General features: G+C 46.9%; 1 protein-coding gene across 1 annotated transcript; it reads left to right on the top strand.

Annotated features, from left to right (window-relative positions):
* The first annotated feature begins 126 nt into the window (after positions 1-126).
* Positions 127-5,191, top strand: LOC117497554. Its single transcript, XM_034149523.1, has 3 exons — positions 127-1,039; positions 2,812-3,942; positions 4,437-5,191. Exons 1-3 carry the CDS (start codon positions 127-129, stop codon positions 4,532-4,534), a joined length of 2,142 nt encoding a protein of 713 aa, XP_034005414.1. The 3' UTR covers positions 4,535-5,191.
* Positions 5,192-14,200: the final 9,009 nt, after the last annotated feature.

Genomic DNA, 14,200 nt, shown 5'->3' with positions numbered 1-14,200 from the left:
TGCCTGTGCCGTGGTCAAATAAAGACTATTGTTTGACACTTCACCACTGTCTCCGTCTAGTGTTTGCGTAGCGGGTTCTCATCTCCAGTCACTTCTCGGGAAGCGTAACAGAAGAACTGGCCAACAATGAACCCCGCAAGCACTGGAGCGGATCCCGCCACAGTCCATCATGCCCTGTCTAGTCAGGGTTCCCTTCTGGGTCAACACGACCAGCTCATTCGGGCGTTAGTCGAGAGCAATCAATCCATGGCTCATCATGTCTCAGAGTTAGCTTGCCAGATCTCAGCTCTAACTACCTCGGCTGCAGTTTCTCTTGCCACTCCCAATCCAGCTTTTTCTCCTACTCCACGCCAGGATTTCCCCATCACCGACCCTGAGCCATTCCACGGTGAGGTGGAGAAATGCAGAGGATTTCTTTTCCAGTGTAACAAGGTTTTTCGCCAGCGTCCTGTTTCGTTTGCAGCTGATGTTACCCGGATTAATTATGTTCTGAGTTTGCTCCGTGGCAAGGCTTTAACCTGGGCAGAGGCTTTGAGCTCTTCAGTGGACTATGACAATCTGCGTTTCGAATGCTTCTCTGAGCGTTTTTCTGCTGTCTTTGATCATCCCAATTATTCTGGCTCCGCCGAGAATCAGCTGCTCGGTTTACAACAGGGAAACCGGAGTGTGGCCGAATATTCCATCGAGTTTCACACACTCGCTGCAGAGGCTCGATGGGACGAGGCGGCTCTCAAGGCGGTGTTTTTGAGAGGATTAAAGGATCAGCTCCGGGATGAATTAGCTGCACGAGACGTTCCAGCGGATCTCCAAGATCTGATTTCCTTGGTGTCCCGCCTGGACTGTCGTTTGCGGGAGCGCAGAGCTGAGCGGACACAGCGGAATCCACCTGTCTCACACAGTAAGCCCAGTTTTTCCACCTACCCTGTTCCCTCTGTGTTTAAGTCTCCCTCCGTTTTCTCGCCGCCCAGCGGGCGCACCTCTTCTCACGAGGAGGCTATACAACTGGGTCGCGCTAGACTATCTCCGGAGGAGCGTCAACGTCGGGCGTGTGCTGGCGAATGCATGTATTGTGGCAACGCTGGGCATGTCATTTCCAACTGTCCTGTACGCCCAAACGTGGGAGCTCGTCAGTGAGATTGGGGGGTCCTGACGAGTCCACAGCCATCTTCTCTACCTCCATCTTTGTGCCGTTTTCTAATACCCCGCCAAGATTTGTGTTAATACTATGACTTTGCCTATCCAAGCTCTCATTGATTCTGGTGCTGAGGATAGTTTTTTGGACCGTGAGTTAGCTGAACAGCTGGGACTCTGCCTGGAGCCGTTAGATGAACCTTTAACAGCCTATGCACTTAATGGACAAATAATCTCCTCTGTAACAGCACAGTCAGCCCCTTTGACATTGATCACCTCCGGCAACCACAGAGAGCTCATCCAGTTAAAGGTAATCTCTGCACCTTCCACACCTCTGGTATAGATAGATAGATAGATAGATCGTACTTTATTGATCCCAAATTGGGAAATTGTTTTTGTTACAGCAGCATAAAAGGCATTTTACAATAAAACAAAATATACAAGAATAGAAATAAAATAAAATAAAATATAAAATAAAATATAAAATATACATGTCAAAATACAAAATAGAAAATATACATACAGATATTATATATATATATATATATATATATATACAAATATACAAATATATATATATTCAAAATATATGGAATTATGGAGTATTAAATATGAAACAGATTATGTGTGAGTAAAATGTACAAGGTGGTTTTATTTCTAGAGAAACTATGGAGCAGAGAGTTCTCTTCCAGCCAGAGGTGATTTGTTGTACAGTGTTATTGCAGTGGGCAGGAATGTTTTCCAGTATCTGTCCTTGAGACAGGGGAGCTGCAGCAGTCTGTTGGAGAAGGAGCTCCGTTGACTGTCCAGCTGTAGGTGGAGAGGATGGGTGGGGTTATCCATGATGGACAACAGCCTGTTCAGTGTCCTCCTCTCCACCACAGCTTCAAAGGGTTCCAGCTTGATGCCGATGACTGACCCAGCTTTCCTGATCAGTTTATTGATCCTGCAGGTGTCACCGGCTCTGATGCTGCCCCCCCCAGCAGACCGCAGCAAAGAAGAGTGCACTAGCCACAACAGACTGATAGAAGATCTCCAGCATCTTACTGCATACGTTGAAGGATCTCAGCTTCCTCAGAAAATAGAGTCTGCTCATCCCCTTCTTGTACACAGCGTCAGTGTTGATCCTCCAGTTCAGCCCATTGTCTAAGTGCACTCCCAGGTACTTGTAGACCTCCACAACTGCCACATCCTCTCCCAGAATGCACAGGGGCAGAGGAGGAGATGTCCTCTTCCTCCTGAAATCAATGACCATCTCTCTGGTCTTGGCCACATTCAAAAGCAGATGATTTCTTCCAGTCCACTCAACAAAATCACCCACCAGCGCTCTGTACTCCTCCTCCCGTCCATCCCTTATACACCCTACCACTGCAGAGTCATCCGAAAACTTCTGCAGGTGGCATGACTCTGAGTTGTATAGAAAGTCAGAGGTGTATAAGGTGAACAGGAAAGGAGACAGCACAGTCCCCTGTGGGGCTCCAATACTACCAACCACCACATCAGACAGCACACTGCCCAGCCGGACGTACTGTGGTCTGTCCGTGAGGTAGTTGGTAATCCAGGAGATGGTGGACGAGTTTACCCTCATAGCCTGCAGCTTGTCACTCAGTAGCCGAGGGTATTGGGTTATCCGTGGCTTCGCACCCACAACCCACAACCCACACATTGATTGGGTCAAAGGAAAGATAATTGAATGGGATCAGCACTGTCTCGCTAACTGTCTGTTATCTGCTGTACCTCCTGTCTCTGTCTCCCCAAACTCTGCTGCTTCTGTAGACTTAACTGGAGTTCCTGCGACCTACCACGACCTGAGATTGGTCTTCAGCAAGGAGAGGGCTCTCTCTCTTCCTCCTCATCGGCCCTACGACTGCTCTATAGATCTGTTTCCTGGGGCTCCTCTACCCACCAGCCGCCTCTACAACCTGTCCCGTCCTGAGAAGGAGGCTATGGAGCTATATATCACGGACTCAGTGGCTGCTGGGATTATTCGTTCTTCCTCCTCTCCCGTGGGTGCCGGTTTCTTCTTCGTTGGCAAAAAGGATAAGTCACTGCGACCTTGCATTGACTTTCGTGGGTTAAACAACATTACTGTTAAGAACAAGTACCCATTACCCCTTCTCACCTCTGCTTTTGAACCTCTCCATGAGGCAACCCTGTTCACCAAGCTTGACCTTAGGAACGCCTATCATCTGGTCCGTATCCGTCAAGGGGATGAATGGAAGACGGCTTTCAACACTCCCTTAGGTCATTTTGAATACCTAGTCATGCCCTTTGGACTCACTAACGCTCCAGCAGTATTTCAGGCTCTGGTCAACGATGTTCTGCGTGATTTCCTTAACCGCTTTGTCTTTGTTTACATAGACGACATCTTGATTTTCTCCAAAGACCAGGAGGAACACGAGAACCATGTCCGCCTGGTGCTTCAGAGACTGCTGGAGAACAAGCTCTATGTCAAGGCTGAGAAGTGTGAGTTCCACCAGAACCGGATCAGCTTCCTGGGCTATATCATTAGTCAGGGCAGAGTGGAGGCAGATTCTGGAAAGATCGAGGCTGTGGTCGAGTGGCCAGCCCCTACTACGAGGAGGGAGCTTCAGAGGTTTCTGGGCTTCGCCAACTTTTACCGCCGCTTCATCAGGAACTTCAGTAAGGTTGCTGCACCTCTCTCAAGACTCACCTCTGTCAACATTAAGTTCTTCTGGACCCCAGAGGCTAATGAGGCTTTTCTCAAACTCAAGTCCCTGTTCACCTCTGCTCCCATCCTCATCCAGCCAGACTCTGAGAAGCAGTTTATTGTGGAGGTTGATGCGTCAGACACTGGGGTGGGAGCTGTCTTGTCACAAACTGCTGGTTCTAATAACATCCTTCATCCTTGTGCTTTCTTTTCACGCCGCCTCTCTCCTGCTGGGCGCAATTATGACGTTGGAAACAGGGAGCTTCTGGGAGTAAAGTTGGCGTTAGAGGAGTGGAGACACTGGCTCGAGGGCAGCAAGCAGTCATTCCTGGTCTGGACAGACCACAAGAACCTCGCCTACATCCAGTCAGCGAGACGGCTGAACTCTCGACAGGCCAGATGGGCTCTCTTCTTCAGTCGCTTCAATTTTAGTCTCACATACCGTCCAGGTTCCCGGAATGTTAAGCCCGATGCTCTATCCAGACTGTACTCTTCTGACTCTCCCGAGCCCTCTGCTGGTTCAATCCTGCCCAAGAGTTGTGTTGTAGGCGCCCTCTCTTGGGAGATTAATAACACCATCCAGGAGGCTTTGAGAGAGCAAGCAGATCCTGGTAACGGTCCTCCGAACCGTCAGTTCGTTCCCGATGCTGCTCGCTCCAAGGTTCTACAGTGGGTCCACAGTTCCCGGTTCTCCATCCATCCCGGAGTAAACCGCACACGCTCTCTTCTTAAGAGACACTTCTGGTGGCCAACTGTCAACAAGGACACTCAGGAGTTTGTTTCTTCCTGTCCCACGTGTGCTAGGAGTAAGTCCTCCCACCAAACACCTGCAGGATTGCTTCAGCCTCTACCCATCCCTAGTCGTCCCTGGTCACATATCGCCTTGGACTTTGTTACTGGTCTGCCTCCCTCCCAGGGTAACACCACAATTCTCACCATTGTTGATAGATTCTCTAAGTCTGCCCACTTTGTAGCTCTTCCTAAGCTCCCTTCAGCCTTGGAGACCTCCCAACTCCTCTCTGTACACGTTTTCCGGCTACATGGAATCCCTTCTGACATAGTTTCTGACCGCGGTCCTCAATTCACCTCTCGAGTGTGGAAGGAGTTCTGTCAATCCCTGGGAGCTTCTGTCAGTTTAACATCCGGATATCATCCCCAGTCAAACGGTCAGACTGAGCGAACCAACCAGGACCTGGAGTCAGCCCTCCGCTGCATCGTTGACCGTAACCCCTCTACCTGGAGCTCCCATCTTCCCTGGGTTGAGTACTCGCATAATTCCCTAACGTGTTCTGCTACTGGTCTCTCCCCGTTTGAGGCTTCTTTGGGGTACCAGCCGCCCCTGTTCCCTGAAGAGGAGAGAGAACTAGCAGTTCCCTCGGTCCAGCAGCATGTTCGTTGTTGTCAAAAGATCTGGAGAGACACTCGCTCTGCTCTCCTCCTGACTTCAGCTCGGAACCAACAGTCGGCCAATCGCCACAGACAAGCTGCTCCTCCTTACGTCCCAGGTCAGTCTGTCTGGTTATCTTCCAGGAACATTCCTCTCCTCACAGAATCGAAGAAGTTGTCTCCACGCTTCATTGGTCCCTTCTCCATTCAAAGGATTATTAACCCCTCTGCAGTCCGGCTGAAGCTTCCCAGAACATTGAGAGTCCATCCTACTTTTCATGTCTCCCAGATTAAGCCTGTTCACACCAGTGACTTGAGCCCTCCGGCCGTTCCCCCTCCTCCCCCCCGAGTCATTGATGACCATCCTGCCTACACAGTGCACCGTCTCATGGACGTCAGGCGCCGGGGCAGGGGCTTACAGTATTTGGTGGACTGGGAGGGTTACGGCCTCGAGGAGCGATGCTGGGTTCCTCGCTCCCGAGTCCTGGACCCTGTAATGATAAGGGCCTTTCACAGGGCTCATCCAGACAAGCCTGGTGGTCGCCAGGAGGCTCCCGTTGAGGGGGGGGTACTGTGAGGATCTGCAGTACTTCCTCCTTCTTTTCCACTTCTATGTTTGTTTGTCTTCCTGGCTGGGCGTGGCTGACCTACATTCTGATTCCCGCCAACTCATCTCCACTGCTGTTGTTCATCTCACTGATTGCCACTACTCACCTGCACCTGCTTAAAACCCTGGTTCCCATCCTCAGACTTCGCCAGTTCTTCGTTTATTCTTCAGTGATCTACACACACCTGCCGCTCTGCTTGCCACGTCCAGCCTCCGACTCCTCGTCTGAGTTCCCTCCGTGCTTCCGCGCACACCAGCTCATCCAGACTACATTCGCCAGCTCTGGATCTCCGGCTCTCCACGCCGGTGCTTCCTCCGTGCATCTCCGCACCTCCGTCTCCCCCTGAGCTATCCAGCTCCACGTCTGTCTTCTCTGAGCTCCTCTCTACACCTTGCCTGTGCCGTGGTCAAATAAAGACTATTGTTTGACACTTCACCACTGTCTCCGTCTAGTGTTTGCGTAGCGGGTTCTCATCTCCAGTCACTTCTCGGGAAGCGTAACAACATCCCTCAAATAAAATTGAATAATGAACAGGGAGAAGACCAATATGCAACTGTGCAAATGTCTTCCACTGACATTCCTCCGTGCAAGCCGTGGAGGAGGAACATTCCTCTGGCTTTGAGGAGGGGGAAAGAAGCCAGCCAGGGTGATCACTCTTAACCTAAAAAAGTTTGTGATGACCTTGTGAAGCCGGTTTAGCATAAACGGCTGTCTTCCCTGGCGATTGAGGTAGGCTGCCGTGGCCTGTTGGCTGGGCGAATCAACACATGTTTGATTGTACAGCAACGGGGCGAAGTGTTGGAATACTTCCCAACCCGGAGAACAGCTCCAGCACATTTACCCCTGACGCACGGGGTCGGTGCGTGGGCGAATGAACCACCTCTGGAGACCCCTCCTGTGGGGGAGACCCCGGGGAATCCCCACGTGATCAGCTGACGTCATGCTGAGCAGCTGTATCACGGAGAGGGCTGTCACCACGCTGTGGGATGTGACACGCTGGATAGGGAGATGTCAGTTCCTCCACTCGCTGCAGCGAAAGACCCACCTCTGGAGTCTCCTCCTGTGGGGGAGACCCATGGGGATCTTTGAGCTTTGACAGATGCGATACGAGATGTAACGTCTGTAAAGCGACTTCCTCATGCTGGATCGAACCTCAAACAGCAGGTCGTCCAGAGAAAAAACCTCATTCTCATCCCTCCTCTCTGTGTAGTGGCTCCAGCCTACTCTACACAAAATGCGAGGAGCCAGGGAACATCCAAACAGCAGACGATTGTCTGGTCTGATATTTCCTAAAAAGAGAAACGCAGGAATTTCCTGTGTTTCGGGATGGTGGGTATGGAAGTATGCATCCTCCTTCAGGTGAAAGTGAACCAGTCGTCCTGGTGAACACATTCCAGCACCTGTTTGATCGTCAGCATGGGAATACTGATAGATCAAGGATGGGTCTCACTCCCCCGTTGGAGAGGCTTCTCTGTGATATGCTGTAATGGTCGTCATGACCGTGCTCTGTAGGAGGCATATCTGAGACAGAGGAATGCCGCGAGCTATGCAGTTTATAACCCAATAGGTTAAAACAGCAGGCTTCTGCAGCGAATGACCCACCTCTGGAGTCTCCTCCTGTGGGGGAGACCCATGGGGATCACCGCGTGACCAGCTGATGCGAATGCCAAGCAGCTGCGTCACGGAGAGGGCTGTGCGGGTTTTTTAGACACGCCGGAGGAGATCTCGCTGCAGTTCCTCCACTCGCTGCCGCAAGAGCGCGCTCTGGTGGCTGAGTTTACGAACCTCATCCCCCCTGTCTTTTTCGGGACAAGAAAATAGCGGGAGTAATACCCCTGATTTTCTTCCCCTTGAGGAACCCTGGAAATAGCCTCTTTCAACAGGAGTTCCCGCAGCTCTGCTTGGAGCGCAAGACACTGTTCTTGGGATGACAGGAGTGTTTCCTGTATCCCATTGAAAACTGTGGGGGGGGGGGGGAGGCGAACTGCAGGGTGTACCCTCTGCTGATCAGCCTGCTCTATGAGGTGTGATTTGTGCCAAAGAGCGAACTCACTGAGCAGACAATCGTGTCGGTCGTCGCCTACCATGCCGTGAACTATGCCGTGAGAGAAGTCACGTGACACTCTCGTCGCCACCCCTCTCGTCTGAGAAGCTACGTGACGTCTGCGTCTGAAGTTACTTTACTTCGTTATCACCAAATAACCCAGTAATGTTACAGCTACTTAGTTGCTGTTCAAGCTAGAATCTATTTCAATATAGTTTTGGTATTAAAATAATGTTACACCTCTTGTATGCCCTGAATGCAAAAACAACCACAATATATATTTTTAATTATCAAAATGATAACAAAGGCTGAAACACAGGAGAAGCCTGTCTTCCCTTGGTCTCCAGGAGAAAACTGTATATCACCAAGTTTTCATATAGTTTTGTGTGTGAAATAGATCGCTGCAGTGAACACGACTTTATGTATTTGTTTATGGTTTATTTGATTTGGAGGGATGCAGTATACATAGAAGTTCAGAGAAGAAGCAACCCCTATATATTGTTTATTTTATTTCATTTCATTTTGGCACCATGGCAGAGGCAAATATAGAGTTAATGTGCGGAGATTATAATGTCCCGTTTACTAAAATATGTATTGTTTTATGATGTTTAGTTGACAAAATAGTCACTGTGCTACATTTTGCTGCACTCAAGCATACGTCTGAAGACAAGAGTTGTGTCCCCCTTTGGCCACAAGGGGGAGTATATATATATTGTATATACATATATTTTGTATAGATGTTGCAACTATACAGAGCTTTGGCAATACTATATGTAACTGAGGTCATGCTAATAAAGCTATTGAATTGAATTGAATTGAATATACCTTTAAGTGAGCTGTCAGGAGGAAACAAAGGTTCGCCAACACATTGCACTCTACATAGCTTGCTTATACTGTACATTACATTTCCTTTCCTTTGTTCAGTGTTTTCATAGACATAGCCTATTGAAACAGTTTCCTCTGTACCTGCCAGTTCTGTCCACTGAGCTCTGCATCTCTCCCTCAGGGCCATCACCATCAGCATCATCTGATAGTGGAACTGAATAAGGAGAACATGTAATCATTACATTAACTATTTATGAAATAACATTATTCAAGAACATACATTATGCAACACTTATTTTATCACTTAGTTGACCCTGTATTTGCATGGCCTAAAACCATAATGATTGTCTCCCCTTTAGACAACATAACCATCTCAAGTTATTCACTCACAGTATGAGGGGTTTGTAGCCCCACAGTTAGCTGCAGTCTAACGGTTATATTACATATATTTGCCTTGAGTAACATTAAGGACATGTTTGGGTTTTGTGTACACTGTAAAAAAAGATCGTAATTTTACAGGAAATAACTGTAAATTTTTATAGTAATTATCATGTTTTTTTAAATAACTTGCAAAATCCTGTAAAATGACAGATATTAACTATAAATTAACAACCCAAAACATTATTTTAAGTCTTTTGACAATAACAACAAATAACGATTATTTCATTTTTTTTTACAGTAAATTTACTATATAATATTTACAGTATTTTTGCACTTTCAGAAAATACATGCAGATGTACGTAAAATAAAAAGTATTATCTGTAATTAAATATGTAACTCGTAATATAAAAGTGTATTACTATTATAAGACTTTAAGATATTTCTTTGTAATTTTAAGGTAAACATAAAACTGTAAAAAAAAGCGTCAAACAAAAAAAATGTAAAGTAAAACATTTTTACATAAATCATTTTCTCAATATTCGATTGAATCCACCACAAACACAAAATATCCAATGTTGAAACAAAAGTAAATAAATATGTTTTCATTAAATTCCTAACTTACTATATTGTAAACATCTACAGTTGACAATATCATTAAAAAAAATAAAAATCTTAGAAAGTGGAGAAATCTCTGCAGGGAGGACCCAGGTTTAAAACACACACTGTTATTTACTCAACAATAAGTCACAGTTATCCTTGTTTTATTTATGTGTTCTGTTGCTGTGTTTTTTTTCCCATTGGTCAATATACAGTAATAAGCCTTAGTCTTTCATGCAGTATAATGTGCATGGTTTTCGGATTCTGGCCGACAGCCAGAACTACGGCACTTGAATTGGAATTCAGCCATAACACGGCAGACAAGTCAGGCATGTTTGGAATGAGTTCACAACACTCCTGATTGGTTAATATAAACGTCATCGAAGAAACCTGCCAATGAGAACTGCCCGCGCCTGTTGTTCACATTTGAAACATTCACGTCAGTTAGAGCGGGTCTCCTCCTGCGGACGGAGCTACAGCTGTCTGCCCCTTTCACACCGGCGCTTTTCCAGCTCCGGCTCGGAGCTGCAGGAGTTTATGGATTAATGGATTAATATCGGGATCGTTTTACATCTACACGTTAAATATGAGCATCGGGACGTCAACAAAGAACAGAAGACTTGAGATCTGGTGGAACATCCCACTCCACTGACACATGCCTTCTTTATTTGACCGACCACATCAAACAAGAGGTGGACGAGGGTAAATACTGCGGCATGGTGATGCTGGACCTACAAAAGGCTTTCGACACTGTCAATCACCCCATTCTGATTGACAAGCTAAAAGCAATTGGTTTTGATAAACTATCGGTGAGCTGGATGCAATCCTACCTGGAGGGGAGAGAACAGATGGTGGAGGTAAACGGTACTCTGTCCCCCCCCCTCCCAGTGAGCTGTGGTGTTCCACAAGGAAGCATATTAGGTCCGTTACTGTTCCTAATTTATGCAAATGACATGTCATCAGCATGTGACTGCAACTTGTTCCTGTTCGCGGACGACTCAGCCCTGCTGGTCTCTGACAGGAGCAGATTGCAGGTTGAAAAAACCCTCAGCTCCGAGCTCGGCAGAATCTGCACCTGGCTCGCCGATAATAAATTATCATTACACCTGGGTAAAACAGAGTCCATTCTCTTCGGTTCGAAACATAATCTCAGCAAATCCGACGACTTCTCAGTTGCAGTGGGTGACATTATTGTCACAAGTAAGAAGGAAATTACATACCTAGGATCTATTCTTGAGGCAAACCTCTCCTGTGACAAAATGGCATCCAATGTAATAAAAAAAGTCAATCAAAGAACTAGATTCCTATACCGGATCTCCTCTCTGGTAAACAAAAACACCCTGAAAACTCTGGCAGGAGCACTCATTCAAGGGTACTATGACTATGCTTGCACGTCATGGTACCATAGCACCTCCAAGGCGCTAAAAACAAAACTTCAAACATCGCAAAATAAACTGGTCAGACTACTGCTTGACCTTTCATCTAGAACCCACCTCACCTCTGCCCACTTTGACAACCTAGGATGGCTTAGAGTAGACGACAGAGTACAGCTACTTGCAATGGGCCTGGTCTACAAGATCCACTACACCTCTATGGTACCCATGTACATGTCAAAATTCTTCCCAAAGGTCAAGGAATACCATGATCATAACACCAGAGGGAGCTCCACAAATCATGTAAAACCCAGATTTGGCACAAAAAAAGGGGAATACACGTTTCGCAATTATGCCACATCAAGGTGGAACGCTCTTCCCACAACTGTAAAGGAAAGTAAAACTATACTTACCTTCAAAACCTCTCTTAAAGAGCACCTTCGGGGGAAAGCATTGCAAAACTGGCCCCGGTAATGGTACAAATCTCAACCTGTCGTACAATGGACAGCTTCCCCCCCCCATCTATGTATATACTCGCATTTTAGACTCTGTTACTAACTGTATATCTGTAGACTTGGTATGTCTTAAATGTCCGGTTAGGATGTATTAGAACGAAATCTAAAATGAAAATTGTAAATAATCCATCTGTATGTAAAAAACCACCTGTATGTAAATTGTAAATAAGCCATCTGTATGTCATATATGTCTTATATGTCTTAAATGATATGATGAATTGGAAATGGGGGACCCTGATGTAAACAAGACGAAAGTCTTTCTCTGGTCTGCATCCCCTTAACAATTGTATGTTTTGAGCTGTACTGTACTGTACCCAATATACAAGCTGTTAATAAACTTTTCAATCAATCAATCAATGGTGAGTCCTGCAACTGTAATGGAGTTAAACATGTATTTAGATAATCCTTAGTTTGTGAATGTTTTATTTTGTATTTAAGGTTACGTTTCTTCTTCTAGTTAGCTGAGTTTGCATCATTAATAGGTTGTTAAATGTTAAGAAGCCCTGCGATGCTGTTTCTTGCAAGATGTTGCGCCCAAACCTGGTTTAACAAGGTGGCTGCTAACGTTAGCTTACAGCTTATTGCAGTGCTGCCGCTCCACCTCTCGTCTCCACACGGGAGAATTACACATAAACATGCAGCGGGGTGTCACAGTGTTGTCGCCAAGTTTAATGTAAAGTTTCACAGCTTTCTTACAGCGGAATCCAGTTTGTTAATGTTCAGTAGCCAACAGCTAGCATAGCATAAACAGCTAACCGCTAACGTTCGGTTAACTTGCTAGTTAGCTCTGCTCTATATATTACAAGCTAACATGACTAGCTAATGTCACACTGTGTGAACTAAAATACTTGTTGTATTACTACATCATACATGCTTGGTCCAAATCACTGCTAAAATTAATTATTTTTGAAAATGTATAGTAAATAAACACTCAGCCATGCATGAAATAACATAGCAAAAGAATACGGGCAATGTTTGACCCATGTTGTCCCTTAGAAGTGTAGTGATACAAACATGATTTTTATTCAAAAAGTAAGAAAGTAAAAATTAGAATCAACCAAGCATATCTTCCCTCTCGAAATCCCAGTTGTACTTCACTAACATGGACTAGGTCATGTTAGACAAGCAATCCAGTGGTTAGTTTTAGGGTAAGCTCCATTGTTTTTTTTGTTTTTTATTCACTTTAAGAGAAAGGGATTTCAGAAACAAGTATCACAAGTTTGGCTCAAGGTAAAATTAACAAAAGCTAACTGTTGTTAGACTATGTTCCCCCCCTTCTAAACTTATGAAATAATCAATGCCCTTGGGATGCTCTTGTGTGTGTGTGTGTGTGTGTGTGTGTGTGTGTGTGTGTGTGTGTGTGTGTGTGTGTGTGTGTGTGTGTGTGTGTGTGTGTGTGTGTGTGTGTGTGTGTGTGTGTGTGTGTGTGTGTGTGTGTGTGTGTGTACGTATACAAGATTTAGGGGATCTATTGGCAGCTGCTGATAATAACATCCATCATTATGGTTTACTAATAGTTATCACTTCACTTCCTCCTCCAGCACCTGGACACAGCAGGAACCTACGCCAGGATCCTGTTTGTGGACTTCAGCTCTGCCTTCAACACCATCATCCCAGCTCTGCTGCAGGACAAGCTCTCCCAGCTGCAGGTGGATCACAGACTTCCTGTCTGACAGGAAGCAGCACGTGAGGCTGGGGAAACACGTCTCTGACCATCAGCACCGGTACCCCTCAAGGCTGCGTTCTTTCCCCTCTGCTCTTCTCCCTGTACACCAACAGCTGCACCTCCAGTCACCAGTCTGTCAAGCTCCTGAAGTTCAGACGACACCACGCTCATCGGACCCATCTCTGGTGGGGACGAGTCTGCCTACAGGTGGGAGATGGACCATCTGGTGACCTGGTGTGGGGAAAACCACCTGGAGCTCAACGCTCTCAAGACAGTGGAGATGGTTGTGGACTTTAGGAAGAACGCAGCCCCGCCCGCCCCCATCACTCTGTGTGGCTCACCATCACTCTGTGTGACTCCCCAGTCACTGCTGTGGAGTCTTTCCGCTTCCTGGGCACCATCATCGCCCAGGACCTCAAATGGGAGCAGAACAGCAGCTCCCTCATCAAAAAAGCCCAGCAGAGGATGTTCTTCCTGAGGCAGCTGAAGAAATTCAACCTGCCAAAGACGATGATGGTGAACTTCTACACCTCCATCATGGAGTCCATCCTCACCTCCTCCATCACCATCTGGTACGCTGCAGCCACAGCCAAGGATAAGGGCAGGCTGCAGCGTGTCATCCGCTCTGCAGAGAAGGTGATCGGCTGCAATCTGCCATCCCTCCACGACCTGCATGCCTCCAGGACCCTGAGGCGGGCAGGGAAGATAGTGGCCGACCCCTCCCACCCTGGACACAAACTGTTCACCCCCCTCTCCTCTGGCAGGAGGCTGCGCTCCATCAGGACCAATACCTCTCTCCATCAGGACCAAAACCTCTCCATCAGGAACAAAACCTCTCTCCATCAGGACCAAAACCTCTCTCCATCAGGACCAGAACCTCTCTCCATCAGGACCAGAACCTCTCTCCATCAGGACCAAAACCTCTCTCCATCAGGACCAGAACCTCTCTCCATCAGGACCAGAACCTCTCTCCATCAGGACCAGAACCTCTCTCCATCAGGAC

Source organism: Trematomus bernacchii, unplaced genomic scaffold (assembly GCF_902827165.1).
Source record: "Trematomus bernacchii unplaced genomic scaffold, fTreBer1.1, whole genome shotgun sequence".
Taxonomy (NCBI): Eukaryota; Metazoa; Chordata; class Actinopteri; order Perciformes; family Nototheniidae; genus Trematomus; species Trematomus bernacchii.
The sequence above is the reverse complement of the archived record's forward strand: the minus strand, read 5'-3'. Positions and strand labels throughout refer to the sequence as shown.

What these genes read in the sequence shown, in the direction of transcription:
- LOC117497554 (XM_034149523.1), top strand. Translation starts at nt 127, where the DNA reads ATGAACCCCGCAAGCACTGGAGCGGATCCCGCCACAGTCCATCATGCC. An exon ending in ATCTCCGGAGGAGCGTCAAC is followed by an intron (nt 1,040 to 2,811) that starts GTCGGGCGTGTG and finishes ATTGGGTCAAAG; the next exon opens with GAAAGATAATTGAATGGGAT. An exon ending in TGTGGAGGTTGATGCGTCAG is followed by an intron (nt 3,943 to 4,436) that starts ACACTGGGGTGG and finishes CCGAACCGTCAG; the next exon opens with TTCGTTCCCGATGCTGCTCG.